At 37.0% G+C, this 22,363-nt stretch overlaps 2 protein-coding genes across 5 annotated transcripts in view; one reads left to right on the top strand and one right to left on the bottom strand.

Annotated features, from left to right (window-relative positions):
• The window catches only part of CCDC152 (coiled-coil domain containing 152), a 34,099-nt gene extending 22,949 nt beyond the window's left edge, over nt 1-11,150 (top strand). For all 4 annotated transcript variants that reach the window (XM_059916319.1, XM_059916318.1, XM_059916320.1 and 1 more), the window contains 5 exons: nt 425-489; nt 3,299-3,401; nt 8,283-8,410; nt 10,189-10,272; nt 10,866-11,150. In XM_059916319.1, the coding sequence (XP_059772302.1) occupies nt 425-489; nt 3,299-3,401; nt 8,283-8,410; nt 10,189-10,272; nt 10,866-11,015 (530 nt within the window). In that variant the 3' untranslated portion in view covers nt 11,016-11,150. The remainder of the gene's footprint in view (nt 1-424; nt 490-3,298; nt 3,402-8,282; nt 8,411-10,188; nt 10,273-10,865) is intronic.
• Nucleotides 11,132-21,197, bottom strand: SELENOP (selenoprotein P). Its single transcript, XM_059916317.1, has 5 exons — nt 21,111-21,197; nt 17,852-18,067; nt 16,898-17,110; nt 15,156-15,273; nt 11,132-12,584 (listed from the first exon to the last, which is right to left on the bottom strand). Exons 2-5 carry the CDS (start codon nt 18,052-18,054, stop codon nt 11,973-11,975), a joined length of 1,146 nt encoding a protein of 381 aa, XP_059772300.1. The 5' UTR covers nt 18,055-18,067; nt 21,111-21,197; the 3' UTR covers nt 11,132-11,972.
• Nucleotides 21,198-22,363: the final 1,166 nt, after the last annotated feature.

Raw genomic sequence — 22,363 nt, forward strand, 5'->3', positions numbered from 1 at the left:
TATTCACTCAAGCCCAAAGTCTTCTGTGCAGTTTTCTGTATCTGGAACGCATTCCTCCAACTTAGCATTTAAGTCTCAGCTCAAGTGGTTCCTCTTCTGCAAATCCTTTCCTGACTTCAAGCTGACCTAAGCTTTTCTTCCACAGCTCCCCGCCATATTTCAGACACACTGCCATTACAGAGCAATTATCATAGCATATCATAACTATTTACACATCTGTCTCACCACTAGGCTGTAAGTTCTTTGAGGAGCAATAATTTTTTTGTTTCAACATTCCCAATGTCATGCACAGAGCCTGGTGTGTAGTTGATGTTGTATGCATGTGTTGAATACATACATGAATGGAAACTTGAAAGTTAAACATATTCCCATATTAATTAAAAAGTTCTATATATTAGGATATTCTTTGATGTTTTTTACACAGGTGAAAATGAACAACTAAAAAGAAATGCTGATCTTATGAAAGAAAAGTTAAAAACTCATGAACAGGTGAGTTTGTGTGTCTTCATATTCAATCAGATCCCTGTGGAGCACTGTCTTCCCAAATTAGAAAAAAAAAAGTTTTTTTCATTAATAAAGACAGCCAAAAGTTTTAGAGTAAATATATATGGAAGTGCCAGAATTTTTAATAAATAAATTTTTTTTAGAAAATACAAGTTTTGAGGACCCTTGGCTTTTTACAGACTATAATGCACTAACATATCACTTGCATTACTTTTTCTTTCTAACAAAAAAGGATGAAATAATTTTGCCATATATTTTAAAATTATGTTAATAGACTTTTTACTGTAGAATATACTCAATTAGCACTTTAAAACTTTTTTATAATAAAGTGAATGAGTCTTCAATATTTATGATTTGAGTAATTTATTGCAATTTTATTGTACCATCTAAATGAAGAGAGCATTTTATGTGGATCACCAATTAATTTTCTCCCAAGGGCCAACATACCCTCTGCTACGTTTTCTTCTCTCCTATAAGAACAGTGCCATGATGGCAATTATAGAACATAAAACACAGTACCTAGAACATAAAAGGTCCTCAGTAAATGTAAGTTCCCAACCCTCTGCCCTTTGGGAAGTTTATTATGCTAATTTTTTCTCATCTCCTAAGAGCCAATATGTCAAACTCTGGCAGACCTAAGATTTCCAAAACTCAACTTGGATCTGTATCCAGCTTAGAACTTCAACTTGAAGGATCATCTCTATTTCAATCTGGTTCTTCACTTGAGGAGCCTTTGAAGAAATACAGGCTAATTCTGTAACCCTTCCAGGGCTTCTGGGTAATACTCAGGAGTAATGAATGGCATCTGACTGTGCTCTTGGAAAATTTAGCTTCTCATCACCAATTTTGAAATAATTTAAATATCTCGGGATTATATCCCATCCTTTATTTTTCCATCATTTTCATATCTTGCCTCTAGAGTTCAACAATAAAAGTGAAGTCAGGGTGTAACTGGGACAGAGCGAAAGGGGGAAAATTTTGCCTCTTTTCTCTTCTAAAATGTCAAGTCATAGAATGCTGCTTTATCTAGAATACTATGAATTTTCAGAGGGATGGGAATTACAGAGAAAACGCCGTGATCCAAGATTCTGAACTTATTAATCGCTGTCCAAAGCAAACGAAAGATTACCTCAATCCAATGAAAATTCTCTAGTACAAAACCTCCAGGCACATCCAAAACATATGGAGAACCACTCCCTAGAAACAAACTTAGGAGTTACTTAACAGCCATATTTATGGAATATGTTAAGAATTATTAAGTTTTATAAGAACAAAAATATAACCAGAAGCTGTCCCTTGGAATTTAAAGTTCCCAGAAAGCAAATGAAAAGAAGGCAACCAAGAATAACTTGTTGGAACTTTGTCCTCTTAAAAAGAGGAAAGGATCGGACTCCTTGGGGCTGGCACAGGCTAAACTAGGGGAGAAGAACCTAATGAGATACAGCCTGGCCCCAGCCCAGACATTTAGGATAGCCTTATGCCTCGAGGCTGCAGTGAAAATCCTGGGTCTTACCAAATTAATGGCAACATTTCAGGTGGCAAAGTCAATGGGGAAAAGATACATAGATTTGTCTCTTGTGGTTTCCCAGGGCAGTAACTGCTTAATGCAACCATCTGAGTCAGGAGTAGTTTATGAAAGGCACTCTATAGTTGCCCATCTAGAAATCTAGATACAAACATAGGAAAAATAGCAGTTCATGAGATTCACCCCTTTAGTCACCTGCCCAGCTTTAATCAAAGGCAATGGTTGGATATGTTCAGCCATTCCTGCAAGTTGCCTGGCAAAAAAAAGTAGCCCAAGTAGGACTCCTGACTATATCCCCTTGAATTTTTGATAATCTAGAGGAGCTATTCACTGGGTCTAGGCTAAGAACCTCTGACTTAATTCTTATTTGGACTCTCATTCATTCAAAAAATATATATCAAGGGATATACACTAGGAGTTAGGAATACAACAGTGAGTAAAAACAAAGTCCCTGCTTTTACGGTGTTTAGAGATTTTTCTGAGCCTCTTGCCTTGATCATTGTCTCTTTCTTACTATCCCACCTCACTTTTATTCTTCCTGCTTTCCTTTTCTCCTGCCTGTGAGTGGTTTCTTTATGTAGAAACATACCTCTGGAAAAATTGTAAGTTTTATCTTTGGAGGATTTCTCTCTCAACACCTCTCTCAATGCCACTCTCCGTATTAGCGTAGTAAATCACTTCTATGCTTCAACAACCTAAGAAACTAACCTCAGGAGGCTGTTGAGCACTTCTCAAACCCCAAATTCATCCTTCTTTAGCCTCCCCATAAAACTAACCCTTACCATAGGTAATGCTTAACCTCCTTCTGGGAATTAGGAATGTTTATATAATTTTCAGAAACAGAAATTCAGCCCACATTCAAAGGGATTCATCCTACATTAGGGTAAGCTCGCAGGCTATCAAACAGTGCCTAAAGTTGGCTTTAAAATATAGCTTTGGCGCTTTTTTCACATACTTTAATGCTGTCACGGCATTTATTCATACAATTAAACAAAATATTTTGAGCATCTATGATATGCTCTGAATATAGTGATGAGAATTCAGAGGCAAAGATAAAAAATCATTGTCTCTAGATGGTCTCTATCTACTTGGACCAGAAATTGGTCCTTCTCAAAGCTGAGCATTCAAACAATGAACAATATCTTTCCCCTCTAGATACGATTATATACCAAAAATTAATATAAACTACGAAAATTTCATCTTTCTAATTAATCAAAAGTTGTCTACACATACTCAAATTGAAGGATGAATGTATATTTTAATCTTTAGGAATATAAGAATAGTATTGCCAAACTTATGAGTGAAATGAAAATCAAAGAGGAGGAACATAAGACAGAAATAACAAAACTTTATCAAGATATGCAGAAAAAAGGTAAGTTTTTTATTTTTAATTTACTGAATTTTAAGATACCATAAAACAATTTACACAGATATATAAACTTTTTTCAGTAATTGCCAGTATTCTGAATAAACATTGCCTTGACACATTTGAATTTAGTTTTTGTTCCTTTCTATATATTTATGTGATATAAATTATAGCATTTAGGGGCTTCCCTGGTGGCGCAGTGGTTGAGAATCTGCCTGCCAATGCAGGGAACACGGGTTCGTGCCCTAGTCTGGGAAGATCCCACATGCCACGGAGCAACTAGGCCCGTGAGCCACAACTACTGAGCCTGCGCGTCTGGAGCCCGTGCTCCGCAACAAGAGAGGCCATGACCGTGAGAGGCACGCGCACCGCGATGAAGAGTGGCCCTCACTTGCCGCAACTAGAGAAAGCCCTCGCACAGAAATGAAGACCCAACACATACCATTTAAAAAAAAAAAAAAAAACTATAGCATTTAGAAATTGGACTCATGGAGTTTGCACTTAACATTATTTAATGTGAAATAGTTAATATCATTGTAAAATCAATATAAAATGTATAGTTAACTTTGATATTTATATACTCAGCATATTGAATATAATTTCACTAATGAAATATTCTTCCTTCAGCAAAGTCTCATGAACTTATGTTGAGAGTTAACTGGTTTCATAAAGGTATTAAAAACTTTCTTAATGAGCCTAGATGCACACCATATGCAAAAATTAACTTGAAATGGATAAGTCTGAATGTAAACCTACATCTATAAGACGAGTAGAAGAAAGCATAGAAGGTAATCTTTGTGACCCTGAGTTAGCCACAATTTCTTAGAAAGAAGCAAAAAGTACAAAAAATAAAGGAAAAAGTTCTAAATTGAACTTCCTCGAAACTATTAACTTCTGTCCTTCAACGCTGTTAAGAAAATGAAAAGACAGGCCACAGACAGGGAGATAATACTTACAAATGCATAGCTGATAAAGGACTTATGTCCAAAATCTATGAAGAACTCTTATAACTCAATAATAAGAAGTTGGGCTTCCCTGGTGGCGCAGTGGTTGAGAATCTGCCTGCAAATGCAGGGAACACGGGTTCGAGCCCTGGTCTGGGAAGATCCCACATGCCGCGGAGCGGCTGGGCCCGTGAGCCACAACTACTGAGCCTGCGCGTCTGGAGCCTGTGCTCCGCAACAAGAGAGGCCGCGATAGTGAGAGGCCCGCGCACCGCGATGAAGAGCGGCCCCCGCTTGCCACAACTAGAGAAAGCCCTCGCACAGAAACGAAGACCCAACACAGCCAAAAATAAATTAATTTAAAAAAAAAAAAAAGAGCAAATTATTAAAAAATAAGAAGAAGAAGAAGAAGAAGTCAAACAACCCAGTAAGGAAATGGGCAAAATATTTGGACACTTCCCCAGAGAAATACGGATGAAAAGTAAGCACATGAAAACACGTTCAACATAATTGGTTAGTAGGGAAATGCAAATTAAAACCACAATGAGATACCACATTGCACCTTTTAGAACTGCTAAAATCTTTTTTAAAACTATCAATACCAAGAGTTGGTGAGGATGTGGAGCTATTGGAACCCTCTACATTACTAGTGGGACTACAAAATTATACAGTCATTTTAGAAAAGAGTTTTGCAGTTTCTTTGGGTTCTCTGAGAAGCAGATGCCTAGACAGAATTAGACATTCAAGAGGTTTGTTAAGGCAAACATTTGTGAGGGTAGATAGGGAGGGAACTGGGGGAGACGGGGTTAGCTGTGGGTTTATGATACAGGTCTAACCTCTGTGAAGAAGAGAAGAAAGGAAGGTGTGTTGGGCAAGAGAAGTCTTAGACTGTGACACACTTATAAGAAAGTTTCAGCAAAGTTGGGCCAAATTTGCCCATCAACCAAGTTCTGCAACTCTCAGGAACAAGTCTGCCTTAGTGTCCCTGCCAAGTTCAGTCACTGGCTAGGAGCAGCTCTTGGGAATCATGACCTCAGCATAAACATGGTCATGAAGACAATGAGCCAATTATGTTCCCTGAAGTTGGAGATCTGAAAGATGCATTTTCATGGCCACAACTGTCCCCTTCTTATACTACACATACCTACTTCTCCATAGGAGTTCAGGTAGCAGGTTCTCCGTGGTTCTTGTGGATGTTTCTTCCTCAGGAGAAACCTAGAAGAGGGATTGTTGAAATGTTCTTCCTCCTAGGGACCTAACCGTGTCTTTTCAGCCAGCAGGTTCTAGACCAAAAACGTGGTTCAGACTGGGGAACTGAGCAAAGGATCATAATTTTTAGCTGGGGCATGTACCCTCAGCCTCCTGTTCCTCCATTTGGATTCTTTTGTACTAGGTGTTAGGCAGGTTGGCTGCTCATCCAGTAACTAACTCTACAACTCTCGAAAATCAAGCCCCTTTGGCCGCTCTCTGACCTTCCTGCTCATTATGATAATTGTGGCCTCCTGGTTTTTGGCAGTTAAGCACCATCATCTGGCTTCTACAACTTGGTCGGGGAGGGGGGACACCATCCCCATAGATATTAATGAGCCCAACTGTATACCCACCTCTTCTGTCAGCCCTAGCTTGCAGATGAGAGCAACCATTGAACTTCTTGGTGGTGCTGGTTTTTCTCTCACCAGCACATTCCTTGTGGTCCTGGTTTATAGTGTGTCTTCTGGGCCCTCCTAAGGAACATAATCTTTTGCTGAGTTATCTTGCCTTACATAACATATCCACTCAAGCATGCCAACTTTCGAGAGCCTCCTTATGCCTTTCTCTACTATCTGCCAGGGCATCTCAGGTATTCCCACTTCACTCAGCTTTGGCCAGTGCTTTCTCTAGAGGTCTAAGGCTACTCTAACAGAGTTTGTCCCATATCCTAGGTCCTTGCTAGGGTATTATGTCCCCTGTCCCTAAAGAGTATCTTCAAGTCAATGAATTCTTGCTTACCTAGTCTTACCTTCCGTCTTCTTCTATCCAGCACCCTCAAAGTCCATTCTCAAGGGTATTCACATGGCTCTTTCCAATACAACCTAGCTAATTCTTGCAGCTCTCTGGGGTATAATCACTTTCCCCCCTTATCAGTCCCAGCACTCCCCCAACCAGGTTATACTGCGCTTTAACCCTAGTTATTGGCCTAGCAGCCAAAAGAGGAGGGAGGGGCATCTTCTGAGAGGAGCCTCCGCAACATCTTTCATCAGCTAGGTTAGCGCTAGTTCTTAATAGGAAAAAGTAGGTCTGCAATTTCTGAGCATTCAGGGGAGTTGTCAAAGCCAGCATCCTCACAGGTGTTTATCCAGATGTTCCTGTCCTATTTTTCATGATCTTAGGTGTTCCCAACTAGGACCCTGATTTAGCATAGCAGACCTGTTTTGGCTGAACATTTCAACATCTCTGGAGTTCTGCAACTTTAATGATTAGATTTTCTGTTGCTCAGCTCTACCTGCTCTTCCACTAGAGTTGGTGAGAGCCTGTTTGTAAGCTACCAAAGAGTCCCTCTGGCTCTCACACCTATTCTTTTTGTTTTGTTTTGTTTGTTTTCCTTTTCTCTTTTTTTTTTTTTTTGAATTTTATTTTTTTTATACAGCAGGTTCTTATTAGTTACCTATTATATACATATTAGTGTATACATGTCAATCCCAACCTCCCAATTCATCACAGCACCACCATCCCCCACCCTCCACCCTTGGTGTCCATATGTTTGTTCTCTACATCTGTGTCTATTTCTGCCTTGCAAACCCATTCATCTGTACCATTTCTCTAGATTCGATGGGCATTTAGGTTGCTTCCATGACCTGGCTATTGTAAATAGTGCTGCAATGAACACTGGGGTGCATGTGTCTTTTTGAATTATGGTTTTCTCTGGGTATATGCCCAGTAGTGGGATTGCTGGGTCATATGGTAATTCTACTTTTGGTTTTTTAAGGAACCTCCATACTGTTCTCCATAGTGGCTGTATCAATTTACATTCCCACCAACAGTGCAAGAGGGTTCCCTTTTCTCCACACGCTCTCCAGCATTTGTTGTTTGTAGATTTTCTGATGCTGCTCATTCTAACCAGTGTGAGGTGATACCTCATTGTAGTTATGATTTGCGTTTCTCTAATAATTAGCCACATTCTTTAAATCTTTAAATTCTTGTTAACAGCTGTTTCTCATTATCCCTCAGTAGGATGTCAATTTAATTTAGCAGTAACTCTCCAACTCTACTGTCTTTGTGGGCATCATTTCCCTCTATCTTTCAAATGCCTGAACTATTCATTACACCTGCAAGGCATTCACCTCCACCAGGACATTTCCCCCAGATTACTTCTGGTAAAATCTTCAGCAATCAGACCCCCGTTGTATACTAGGAACCACCAGTACTCCATATACCACTAATCATGGCTTCCTCATTTCTTACAAAGCAGTAAGTGCCCCATCATACCTGTTTTCTTGTGCTAGCTCAGGTCCTCCAAAGAGCCGACAAGATGGCAGTAGACAGTCAAAGAAATTTATTGGACAAAATGCTTATGAAGGGAAATGGTGAGGGAGCCAGAAAAAGCTGATGTAGTTCTAGAGTCATCCTGTAATTTGAGGCCTTCTATAACTAGGAACCCAGGATTTGTGTCCCTCTTTAACCATTAAATCCCCTATTTATTCTCTAGGCATTTAGAGAATATTATTCTCTAGATATTTAAGAGTACAAATTAGTTTATTCATTCAAAAGCATTCAATGGGCAGCCTTTGCATCGCAAGCATTTTTCAGGGGCTTGTTAAAAGTATATAAAAGCTACCCTGCATGTAAACAGTTTCTAAAATACATGTTTTTATTAATAAATTCCACTTTCTTGTAGATTGTTTAAAATACAAAAAAAAAATTTAAGATTTTTGAAATGTTAAGATGAATTTATGTTTTTATGCAGTTGAATTAAGTGAAGAAAAGAATAAAGAACTGATAGAGAAAAAGGAGGTGGAAATTTCAGAGTTAAATGCAAAGTTAAGAACTCAAGAAAAGGAAAAACAAAATGAAATAATCAAACTACAGCTAGAGGTAAGTGTTTAAGGCTCTGCTAAATTTGAGGATGCATCCCTTAGTCTAGGCCATACTTCGGTTATTTGTCATCAGAGTGAGATAAATTTCAGGATTAGAAACAACCCTGTGAGAGGGCTTCACACATGCTCATTCTTCATCCATCACATGCAATGCTTAAACCTTGTACAATACAACTGTTAGCTACACTGCCTTTCAGCACTTGGCCTCAAGGTGGGACTCTTCAGTCATTCAAAAGGTCCTGGTTTCCAGAGAGGGTATTTTCCTCTGACAGCAGACACAGATAACTCATATTACCTGCATTTTACAGCTGAGTCTATGCAGCCTTTTAGGACTACCATTCCAGCTGTGGGGAGAGTGCTTCTAATCCTTAACATTACTCTCTCCTCAGCAGAAATTGTGGAACCCTGGTGAACTAACTGGAAATTTCTTTTTCTTTATTTAAAATAAAAAGAGACTAATTTGTTCCTAATAAATATGTAAAAATAAAGAGGCAGACAAACCAGATTTTTTTAAAGGGACTTTAAGTAGGGCATCTCAAAGGCTGAGGTTCCGGTTCTTGGGTCAAAAGCCTTCTCAGTTGGTTGCTTAATCAGGTGTCAGAATCTCAAAGACATTGATATTTTGACAATATATTTGCCGTTTACATTTTTGTCTAGATCCTTCTAATCTCCCTTTCCATCATTCTTCCCTCAGCTTGACTCTCACTTTACCTTACGTCGTTAGAATTCACCTACTTAGTTAAGATAACCTAGTTTTCATGTTCTTTAAAGTTTGGTATCCTGAGGTGCTTGGTGAGATACAGTGTTGAAGATTCTATAATTATTGAGCAAAAGGGGACTGATGTTGACTTTCGAGGCTCTTTGCTGCTGTTCCTGCCTTCTGGTCAAGTGTACCCACAAACCACAGTGAGGGATGGATGGCCAACTGAGATACAGTAGACTGTGTTTCAAGATTGGCTATCAACTTCTAATCCACTGATTGGGAATGTGCATTTTGTTTGCCATCGTGGCCCTGTCACTGGTCTAGCCCAAGTTTGTTGTTTGATATACAGAACTCTTTGCTATTTATCTTCATTATAACTATCCATTTCTCTCCCCAAACCAGAACACAATCTCACAGTTTATTCTTAGTTCACAGTGAGGCTACACTAAAGTCAACCTGAAGGAAAAATTGTAATGGAAGATTTTGCAAAAAATATGACTGTAACAATGGCCCATGAGAATGTTTTTAACCCAATTCACTTTAATGCCAAACCAGCAAGAGTTCAAACTAAATCAATAAAATCATATCCAAATTCTACTATTTAGCCTCAAAGTTTCTGCAGAAGGGTATATGTTTTTCTCCCATGACTGTGATTATACTACATATTCTTTACAAAGTACCCTCATAGTAACATGAAAATATTTTTATTTATCTTTTAAGTTAACTAGATTCTCAACCCTAATTTACTAGATTCTTAATCCTCCATGATAGAATCAACTGATGTCTTGAGAAAAAAATGATGCTGACCCCACCCCAGAGTTTCTAAGGTAGTGTCCAGGTATTTGGTTCTTTAAAAAATCTCCCCAGGTAATTTTAAAATGCAGCCAGGGTTAATCTTGTTTGGGTATTCCTTGTTCTTTCTTAAAGACTTTTCTATCTTCTGTTATACAGTGAATACACTTGAATTACAGATATGTCTAAGGATACAATGGATTATACTTATATTTATAGAAACAGTTGTTTCTAATTGTTTAACTAGAATGTTCTCAACTTTCTTTTTAAACTTGATTCAGTTTGATGCCAAACTAGCAAGAGTTCAAACTAAGTCAAAATCATATCCAGATTCTACGGTTTTGCCACACAGTATCTACAGAAGGGTATGTGAGTTTTTCTTCCACAGCTGTTGCTTAAAAAAAATTAATTCTCTTAGTGTGTTTCCATAAAGGTTATATTTACTAACAACATACTTAACAGTTTTCCTTAAAATATATCACACAATCAGAAAGATATTAGATTTTTAATAATCTTTATAAGTCTCTTTCAATTTAAATTAGTAAATCTTAGTAGTAAATTAAAACATTAGAGAAGTCCTCTGACTCTTTGGACCATCTAAGGAATTCCATAATGTACTTTGAACTAAGGCTGACTTACTATTCTGAAGTTATTTAGGTACTCAGCAGATTTCTTCTTGTTCAACTCCTTTATTTATGGTTTATAATTTCAAGCTATATAGGGAGAAGGGAACAAACTAAAACAAATGGTGCTGATGTGTGTTTTTGTATCCTTGTACCAGTTTTACCCCATTAAATCCCACAAAAGCAAAATTATAGACCTTTCAAAATATGGTATCTTTTTTAATACCTACTTCTACTTAAACCAGAAGCATAGTTTTTGCTGTTGTTTTGTTGTTCCTTGTACTTAATCTTATTATTTATGAACTGCAATAACAAAATCTTTCTGCTCTATTTAGAAGCTTCAGCATCTTCAAGAAGAAAAAAACAAGGAGATTGCAATTCTTCGTAATACCATTCACGATTTAGAGCAACGCCTCTCTGTTAGCAAAGATTCTCAATTTAAACTTGCTGGCAAAGATTATCACTTTAAGCGTAGACGGTTTTGAGTATGGAAGTAAATTCATTAGTTGCTATTTAATTTCTTTAAAAGCAATTGAAAATTCACTTCTATTGTCAATATAACATACTACCTAAGTAATTACAATGAAAACAAAAAGACAGCTTTAAACTTCATTGAGTTTATTTAAACAAATGCACACTTTTGCCAATCGTGTTCTGCACTCTTGCTTAATAGTATTAACCATAAAAAAGTTCAGGTTTATAGGACTTAGTTTACCTATTGAACCATCATTGACTATGGAAATACTTTCTAAGCAATCAAGAGATAGACAACATTCTTTTATCGTTTCCCATCTATCTTTCAAGACTGGCAATCTTAAATTTTAAAGAGTACGATACAATGCCAGATAAAGAAAGCAAGATATAAAGACTTAATTCATATGTGATAGTAAAAATCAAGATATGAGTCTTGGATGTAAAAAAAAAGTATAAATGGATATCTAAAATGTAATCATAGCAAAATATTCATGTATGAGTATTTCTGGATCTGAAAAGACAGAAATCACTTCTTTCTTTAAAGGTTTAATTTGTTAAAAAACGTAAGATTAAAAAGACAAAGATAATATTGTTTGAGAAATAAGTAAAGAAAAAAATGGAAAACATGTCTTTGTCGTTCTTCCTCCACTCTAAGCTGCCGACTATCCAACAGAAACCCCTAGGTCATAGTTTATGTTTCTGTTCTCATTAATGCAAGTAGAATGCTGGAGAAAGAAAAAGAAAAACATATTAACCAAATGCTGCAACCACCTTTCAGTTGCCCTGTAATAAAAATATGGTTGGGGTCAAAATTTTTTGACTTAAATTTTAAAATGTGGAAGCCAATTTCTCCATGTTTACACAAATCCAATTCCTACTTTTGGATCACTATTAATTAGGTAGCCTATAAAAATGCTGGAAATGTAATTGTCTAGACTGATTTAGGCAGTATATCCGATTTTAAATATTTAATTTGAAGGTCATTTTCACATTTCTGCCTTCTTTTCTCAGCTTCATTTGGTGCTGGCTTCTGTAGGGTTGAGCTGCTGACTTGCCTGGCAGGCAGCTGGAGGCAAACGTCACTGTCAAGATTCAGTGACGTGCTCCTCTGCCAGAAGGCCCTGTCAGCTACATAAAGAGGGGAGGTTTTCTTTACACTGTCAGGTGACTGCAGACCCTGTTTTTTCAAATATCAGATGTCGGCAGTGTCAGCATCAGCTACTCAGAGCTGATTCTGAATCTTTGGGAAATTTTCAGCGTAACTGATTTATGCATCCCCTTCGTCAGAGCTTCTTTTGCGGAAGAGAAAGTTGTAATGTATCTCAGTTCTCTGAGTGCCCCTGTCTTTGGTGACCCCGGTGCCTATGGTGGCGATGAAGACCTGAAGGAGGGGGATGCTCCGGGTTATCTGGTGCTTCTGGTTTTGGATACTCTGAAAGATGACCGTCCTCAAGATGGTGATGGTGATGGGGATGGTGATGGGGATGGGGATGGGGATGGGGATGAGGCTGTGGAGCCTCGGTTGTTTTTTCCTCAGTAGCCAAAGATACATTTTTACAGAAGCCTTCATCTTCCAGTGTCTGGAATAAATTTATAAATCACTTATCAACAAATTTATAGATTTAGCAGGAATGCGTGAAAAAATGATTTGTAAAGGTAACATATATGAAATTCAAACTGGTTAATTAGGATTGAACTGGCTTTGTTTTTCCAGCATCATATTAATGAGAAAAAAAATTGATGTCAGTCTCAATACCTAGACTTTTTATTAAACTTTGGTTCCCATCCATACCTAATTATAAACTGCTTCTTGTGCAAAGTTTGCATTTAACCAAAGAACCCTCAAGCATTTTGCAAACGAATTAACATTAAGGTTTTGAAAATAGATAAAAAAGGATGTAATACAATTAAAGTTTTAACAATTCACCTAAGCTTCTATACTAGTTAAATCAACAGCAGAATTCCAATTTTCTTTTTCTTATCAAGAGCATTTCCTAAATTTTTAAGAATTCTGAGGAAGCATTTGAGAGATACATAAGGCTTAAAAAGAAAGCCAGACCACTATATTTATATCTGCAGAAGCAAAACTTAATAAGCTGGTTAGAAGAACTTAGGATTGATTGCAGTAAAGTCAAATATCAAATCCTAAAATCAGTTCACCTATATGGAACACCTGTGTCAACAAGGCATCAAATCTAATATTATATTCTGAAACAAACTAATTCCTCTTTGATAATTCAAAAATGCCAATAAAATAAACTTTGCTCAAAATCAATAGATTTTTATACCTCGGCTTTTGCCAGGAAATGTTTTGAACTTCATCAAAGCTTTGTTAATGTGTTTCTACTGTACTGCTGTCTGCTGAAAGTAGCAAATCACTGCCCATTTTTGATTGAGCATAATATTCCACTCTGCATGAATCTAGTTCTTTAATTTGCTGAAAGTCTTTCTTCATTGTTTTCTGTGCCCACAAATCATAGGGTCAAAGCTTATAGATATGACAATGTAATATTAAACCTCAAACTAAAATTATTTGTAAATAAATTTACAAAATCGACTTTAGCGACCAAACACTCACTAAGTGATATGATTTGGTATTTTGAAGATTTTGAAAAGTTATAAATTCCACTGGATTTTAGCATACAACTAATAAATGGTACATTTTTTGGTTGTTTCTGAATTACTTTTGAGAACTTAATAGTGTTTAATTAAAAACATAAACAATTAGATATATGTATTGGTTCCAAAAAACCAATTACTATATTTCATTGATTCTACAATGTATATTTTTCACATTTTAATATCTTTAAAATTTGAATGCATCCTACTATTGATAGTGTTATAGTATTGTATCCTACTCTAACTGACAGCAGTTTTTAATAACACATAAATAATGTGTCATATAATTGGCGGCATCTAGGATGCAATGAAATAGAAAAACTCCAATTTGATTTGACATATCAGATAATACGATATATTATTTCTATTTACAGATGTTTGTAAACTTTACACATGTTATGAGAATTGTTTCTGCCTTTGTTTCAATATACCTAGGTATATTTACAACTATTAGGCATTTGTGAAAATGCAAAATACTGAAAAAAAGTCCCAAAATATGAGGAATCAATATTGCTGACATTCATTAAGCACTTAGTATAAGTTAGACATTGAGTTAATACTTCGTTTGCATTACTTCAGTCTCCTCATCTGTAAAAGCAGTAAAATAACCCTCACGGTATTATTATGAAGATTAAAATGTGAAAAATGACATAACTAGAGTAATTAAACTGTTCAGCTTCTTAACAACTTAAGTGATTCATTAAAATTTGAATGGCTTTCTTTAGAGTTGGGAAAAATATAAAGGAAGCAGAGCTTCCTTTATTTTAGAAATAAAAATTCAAAATTGTTTTTAAACCTGAGTTCGAATTTTGCCCACTTGCTCTGTCAAGGAAACACTGTTTGGAATTATTTTCCTTCTCAATTTGAGAGGAAAAGAAGTTTAGTTAATATAAGTTAAAATCAATTCCTTGTGTATCTTTTTTATAAACCACTTGTAAGTATAGTGTCTCTCATGACAAGGAATAAATATTCTCATGGTTGTTAAGAAAGAAATATCAGTAATGAGTAAAAAAGTTATTCCATTGTTAAATAAATGCAGTAATTCCAAGTGCACTGTGTAAGGTCTTCACAGAAAAGCTGACAGTTTTACATTCTTGGTAAATTAAGTAGTTATCTGGGCCCCAATTCCACTTCAGGTAATGCCATGGATAATCTTTGCTATCACTATGCTCTTATATGAGCACATTCAGAATATTGCAATAATGTATTTTATGTTGGCTGAATTCTTTAAGCACTTATATTCATGCAATATCATTCGGTGTTAATTGAAATACGTAATCTACGTTGATTTTTTGTTTTCTAAACTTCTGCTAGATAAAAGCAGCAATATGGATCTTGAAAAGACGTTTCAAAGTATATGTTACATAAAAGGAAGCATATGTAATTATATTAATAAAAATTACTGTTGTAGTTTATTTTTAGTATACCAACAGAAACATTGACTAGCTAATTAGTCATGAAACACTAACTTATTTAAATAGTTCTTAAAAGATTTCCTCTTTTCTCCAAGTAAAAATAATTGAGAAAAATACCTTGAGAGAGCAGTTTCCACATTTACTTTCACAGTAAACAGTCTTAATGGAGTCTTCTACATGTGAGGAAGTTAGGAAGGAATAAGGCAAACCAAGATGATATACAAGGCGGCCACATCTGAAAAAAATAACAAAGTCATTACAATATTTTCTGTATCATGATCCTACTCATGCACCATCTGGGATAGGTATTGTAGGTTCAATGGTCTTATAACTAAGACCCTTTCATAACTTCAGTAAATTTCCTTGAATGGGGTCTCAAACGACCTCCCTGGCACTGCATACCAGGTCAGGTCATGACAAGACTATAGTGAGTCTGATTTTGAAATGTGAAATAGATATGTCACAACAAATAATGTCAAAACTATGCAGTCTAGTTATTGTGACTTGGTCAAATACAATTTTGTAATTGACTTGTAAATTCTATCAATGCTCAAACCACTGACATCATAAATTGGGCTCTGCAAATCACACGATCCTTTCATAACTGCTAAAGCAGCACAAATTCCACACAATAAGAAATCACAGCATAACAAAAAGATCCTCAAGTCTTGGCCAGTAGCCCACTGATTTAAAAAAATATCTGATGCAACAAAAATTTCAGTACAGTGAAAGAAATGGAAATACAACACTTGACATTTTCAGAAATAGTGGAGATGAAATGTCCTTCTTACCCCTATTTTACCCTGTATATACAATTTTATATGACTATCAAAGGGTTACACTTTGCAACAGAATAAGAAGTTTGCAAGCCTAAAAGAATAACATGTAATATTAAAAATATTTAGAGTAAAACCAAGTAGGTCTTAGGCCTTGGCAGAGTCTGGCTTACCATTTCTGAAGAGCCAAAAAAAAAAAAACCAGCACCAACTAGAAATGTTGGTGATGTCAAATTTATTTATTTATTTATGTATTTTTTGGCTGTATTGGGTCTTTGTTGCTGAGCATGGGCTTTCTCTAGTTGCAGCCAGTGGGAGCTACCCTTCCTTGTGGTGCTCAGGCTTCTCATTGCGGTGGCTTCCCTTGTTGCAGAGCACAGGCCCTAGGCACGCAGGCTCAGTAGTTGTGGCTCGTGGGATCTAGAGCACAGTCTCAGTAGTTGTGGTGCACAGGCTTAGTTGCTCCACGGCATGTGGGATCTTCCCGGACCAGGGCTCGAACCCATGTCCCCTGCATTGGCAGGCAGATTCTTAACCACTGCACCACCAAGGAAGTCCCAGTGATATCAAATAATGTATGCCTTGAGGTTCCTTGAAAATACAAACGTTTTACTCATTCATGGAATCAAAAGCAGATTCATGCCGATTATACCTAAATAATTAACATATTTTATAGTTCAGAAATGCAGGCATGTAAACTTAAAATTTAGTAATTAGATTAGAGATAAGCAAGTGGCCTGCAAAGTATGGTTATTCATCTGTAAAATTTTTAAGTTAGAATTGTATGTGAGGTACAAATTGATCCTTCTTTTTATTTAATCAGAATGCTAATTTACAGGGGAAAAAAAGTATAGTCAATTTTCTTTATTTCCCTACTGGAGTGGTGAATTCCCTTGTGTGAAAAGAAGTCATTTCAAAAATACTAAAACCAAACATTTGAATGGGCTCACTTTGAAACTGAGTATTTGGTAATAAAAGCAGATGTGTTATTTTAAATTACTTATTAAATTAAATACAAAGCAGGTATCTTTTAATTTGGGGGGGTGGGTATGTATGCATATGTGTATACATGTGTGTACACACCTGTCATATATGAAGAAGTCATCTTTCGTTCCATTTAACAGAGTCCAGACATCTGTTTGGTTTTCTTCTTGTTGGTAAACAGGAATATGCTCTGAAACCTTATTTTTAAGATGCACATATTTTAATCGAGAAGAGATTCCTTGATGATTAACAACAACATAAGAGATGTTCGAATATCCTTCTTTCTCCAGTTTTACTCGCAGGTCTTCCAATCTAAAATATTTGGAAAAAATACAAAAAAAGGAATAATTTCATTTAATTTTAATTTAGTGACTTCTCCCTTTTTCCTCACTCTATTTCCCTAAATGAAACTCTTCTGTTATTTTTTACTTAACTCATACCTCCTTTTTGCATTGTTTTAAAAGACTAAAACTTTTGTTTTTCTAATTACTTACCGAGCACTTATGCTCAGTTAAAACCATATGCCAAGCGCTTGCACAAACATCAGCTCGTTTAGTCCTCAAATTAATCCTATGAAGTGTATATTTTTAATCCATCTCGCAGTTACAGAGAATTGTACCCAATAAATATTTGGCAAATAACCCAACAAATATATATTTATAGATTTGTTAAATGACTCAAGACCTTGGGTGGCAAGTCTAGTGTTCATTCTACTCTAGCAAAGCTCTTGTCTCTGCTTCCTATATTGAAACAACTAATCCATTTCCAACAGTAAAATTTAGAACATTTTCATTACACAAGTAATACATATTTAGTAGGGTACTATAAAATACAGGTACACAAAAAGAAGAAAAATCTTCCATAGCCCCAGGAAAACAACTGTAAACACCCTCCTAGTCTTCTTTCCTCTAACATGTTCTAGGCAAACTTGTATAGTTTTTCAAAAATGCAATTTAATAAAAATATCTTTTCTGTTTTTATTTTATTTTATGTATGTATGTATTTAATAGCTATCCCCTTAAGAAATGCTAGACCACAGAAAGACTACCTTACCTAGATGCCTGCAGTATGCACAGGTATCAGCTGGCTTGAAGAAGAGCAACCACCGTCACTGAACCATAGGAGTTCAGCATGGGGTCTTGATCCTTTATGCTCCAGGCTGGAGGTTGCTTACAAAAGGAGCTTTGCCCCTGGCTCTCTGTTCCTCCCGTGGGGAGGAGACAAAGAGCCAGGGCCAGCCCCAGACCTCTCCACATTGCTGGGGCTGTCCTGTAAAAGAGAAAACCTTTCTGTCATCTTCACAGTCATAACAAGGAATTTCTATAAACCCAGCAGGTACAATTCTACTTTGTACAAATATCTAGCCAGTGGATTCTGTCTCCATGTTGTTGGACTCATTACATTGGGCCTCTTAGCCCCAAATCTCCCTGTAAAGGGGAAAAGATCAGCCAGAGTCAGGGAAGCTGTCAAAGTACCTCTTAACTATCTGGCTTAGCAAGATACTTTAGTAAGCATGCAATGGAGATCTGCCTGAACAGGCAGCCAAGTACTTCTCTAGTAGAAGATATATGTCTAGGAGAAAATACATGTCTAGGGAAATTTTGAGAATGTGGCCTCTACAACCACGTAACATTCTGCGAACATGATTTGATTTTTATTTGAGACACACCAAGTTCTGCCTGCTTCTCTCTATCTACCAATCTAAGAAAGGAAAGGGTAAGTAGGGGATTCTGCACAGAAATGAAAAGACAGCATGGAAAGAGAACCCAGGAAGAAAGAAGGTGGCAGTGAGGGCAGTCTACCAACGTGAAGAGATTCAGATGTTACTGCCTGCCAAAATGTTGCTATCACATCCAAGACAAACACCAACCAATGAAAAAACACCAGACCAGGAATAAATACTACAAATCACTGGCCCCTGTACCATTTAAGATTCACTGAAATCTACACTCGATTAGTCTACTTATTGGCTACCACTACGTTCAGGAAGTTCCTGTGACTAGATGGCACATTCTTGGGTAAAAAAGATGACTCCTCTGAGTAGGAAATACTCAGACAAGAAATGTACAAGTATTAAATACGTGACAAGAAATATTCCCAAAACAAGGGCTAGCGCTCTCTGCAGAGAGGTACAAATAAAACACGTGATTTGCAGACAGGTGGTGGAAAAAAGAGCATATTCAGCAGAGATGAGCAGAGAAAGAAAAATCCACACATTTATGCAAACATGATTTAATTTTTATTTAAGACACACTAAGTGAATCAGGTAATCAAAGTAATCAGGCTCATTTTGATATAAGAGTCTGAGGGAGAGAGATCAGGACAAAATTCCAGAACTAGGAAGTTGGCACATTTTCAGGCACTGATCTGGGATTAAAAAAGTTAAAAGTACTTGGGCAGGGGGGAGGGTGGGCAGCTAACGATAAGTAACCTAGAGTGAGCCCAGGGTTAAGAGGGGAGTAGAAAGGCTAAAATCAGATTGATTTGGGCTCTAATGCACTGGTAGCTATAGATAGAACTTTTTAAAACCTGATTATCTTTCACATTATTTGACACCACAAAATTCCTAGCTATATAGAATATCTTGATAAGAGCCTAACTAAAGGAAGAAAAATAAAGGGGGGGGGGGTGTTAAGAGAGGATAAATTAAATAATTTTTTAAGGCCATCCCAACTATTCTAATATCTTTAAAATTCCAATATTTAAAAAAAGGAGAGGATATATCTGGACTAAATCTAGGGAATTTCTTTAGGATAGTACTTATACTAATGATACAATTATCCTTCTTATAGCTACCATTTATCGAGCATTTATACAACTATTTGCAGGTGGCACAAAGCACTTTTTTAATATCATGTCAGTTAATCCTTACAACTATGTGACCATTATCTCCTTTTGCAGTTGAGAAAACTATGGCTAAGTGACAGTTTAGGCATCTTGCCCAAGTCCACACAGGTACTAAGTCACAGGGAAACTGGATTCAAACTGGTTCTACTAATTCCAACACATGACCTCTTAGCTACTGCAATATATTGACCGTTTTTAGCTGGGTCACCTTTAGTAACTATAGTAGCCAGGATCTGGGTTTTTTTAATGCCCTAAGATGACAAAGAAAACATCAAAATTATTCGAGTTATTTTGTTTCTTACTAGAATGGCTAGATTTCCCTACTTTCTAGAACATAAATTCAGTAGTTATAGACCCCAGCATAAACTCAGCGCTTGGCGCCCTCACTTTGCATACCGTTCCAATTGGCTGAAGAGTGAATACAAATGAAAAGGTTATCTCACCCATTGCTCTCATTTAGTTTTTTGATGAAAAAATAACAGAAGCCGTTGGCAGAGTGGATTACAGAGTTCACACTTTCAGATTTTCCTGTTACTATAATCAATATGCTGTTCAACTTTGTTTCCTTAAAATCACTTTTTACATAATAAACTTTTGATTAATTACAGCTGTCAGACAACTATATAAAATAATGTAGATAAATAACAAAACTAGATTTACTGGAAGCTGACGCAAAAACAGTTAAAATGTAGTTATGAATTTCACTAATCTCACCACTTTCAATCACAAAACCTAGATTCATTGGCCACATACAGACCTACATTTGCTTAAAATTTCCCATCAAAAGGCAAAACATGCAGAAACTTTTCCCACCCTCTTCCCCTGACCTTCAGACCCGCATCTGAGGGTCCCCCCTCATTCTCCTGAAAGCACCCATCACCACGTAAACTGCAAAGCATTGTGTTTAATCGCAGACCACCCGATTCTGACATGGGTTTTAACTCTTTCAAGGATGATCATTTCTGCACAGTGGACTAAACCTGCTCTTCCTTCTTTTCTTTTTTTTTTTAACCTTGAAACTGCTCACAATATCCCTGGCCATTTCTACAGCACTGTAGAAAGGCCATATCTCAGTCTCTGCTCTTCAAACCCACAGGCTGTTTTGCCCTTAGAGCTCTCACTCTGCATTTCGGTAGGAAATATTTAAGCTTGAACATATAATATTGCCTATATAACATCACAACTTTTTGCAGAGGAAAAGAATTCAATTTCTCCAGCCTCCTCTGCCCCCATGTTCATCCTCAGCTGTGCAGAAAGCAGGGCAAAAATCAGCAAGAATTGTTAGTGTCCCCACTGCACCCGGTGTTTAGACTCTTTTGTTCTTTCTTTTGTATTACTTTTCTTTACCCATCTCTTTTCTTCAAATCTATTCTAAGGACAGAAACATTTTATCAAGACTCAAAAATCAAATCGTTTACCAAACTGTCAAGGAATCAAGTTTGGAAAACATGAAGTTTCTACTTACACAACCCCTTCCAACTAGCTTGCTTCCTTTCTCTTGCTCAGCCAGGGCAGCTCCACAAAGCCACAGCCAGAAACTCAGATATTTATAGTCCCTGCTGTCTACCTCACCCCTCAGCTATAGTCCAAAGTTCAGTGCCCACTCAGGCTGTGACCTGGCTAGCAGAGACAACCTCTGACTGATTATTACAACCAACTTTAAAAAAGTAGCAAGTGCTGGCATGCACAAAATGGGGGCGGGGGGAGTTTTTGCAATTACTGATTTATTCCCTATCCTTTTTAGTCACCCCAGTAGCTAGGATTTAATGGTACAGTCGGGGGCGGGAGGAAGGGCTAAGGGTAAAGAAGGCCTCCAAGTTATGCTCTTTTCCAAACTATAATAGGGAAAAACATTTGCTGAGCCAGCGAGGTAAGCTGTCGTTTTAAAAAAAGAAAAAAATTTATTTTTCTTTTACTTTGTTTGTAGTGGTCAGGTGCTAGCCTAACCCAAATTGTGTGAACTTTGTTAGAAAAGTCACCTGGTGTTTCAAATCTTTCCCATCCCCTGCTGTTACAGACCTGCTTAGATTATTTTGCAGTGGTTAAAACTTGAATCTCTGTGGGATCTCACAGGACTTCTGCTCTTTTCTTTTTCATTTAAGGAAAGGAATAAGGAAAGAGGCCTCCTATCTGAGAGAAGCCAGGCCTCATTTTTCTCGTCACAGAAGTCCCACTCTCTGGAAGACCTAGGTATCCCACAGAAGCTTTTAACAATCTATTGTAAATTCTTTACAAATTTAAGTACCATACAAATAAGTTAGCTGTGATAGTAGCTGAATATGGAAAAGGATATGGAAATTTCAAAATGTACAAATAAAATGGAAAATTCCTACCCTTTCAGAAAGGGATACATTCTCTCCACTAACTGCTACAAATGAGCACACGCATGATGGGTAAGGCAAGCAGCAATTTCAAATGACTTCAGCCCTGGATAGCGATGGTTTTCAAGAAAGCCTCGCTTTCGCTACCGATGCATTTTTGTCCAAACAAACCCCTATTGATTGCTGTGAGCTGAGTACTGCTGTACAAGGTGCAGAAAGTACAAAGAGGCTCTGATGTTATCTTTCCTGTAAAGAAATTATCAAAGTAGAAGCTTGGACTTCCCTGGTGGTCCAGTGGTTAAGATTCCACGCTCCCAATGCAGGGGACACAGGTTCATCCCTGGCTGGGGAACTAAGATTCTGCATGCCGCGTGGCGCTGACAAAAAAAAAAAAAAA

Source organism: Balaenoptera ricei, chromosome 3 (genome assembly GCF_028023285.1).
Source record: "Balaenoptera ricei isolate mBalRic1 chromosome 3, mBalRic1.hap2, whole genome shotgun sequence".
NCBI lineage: Eukaryota > Metazoa > Chordata > Mammalia > Artiodactyla > Balaenopteridae > Balaenoptera > Balaenoptera ricei.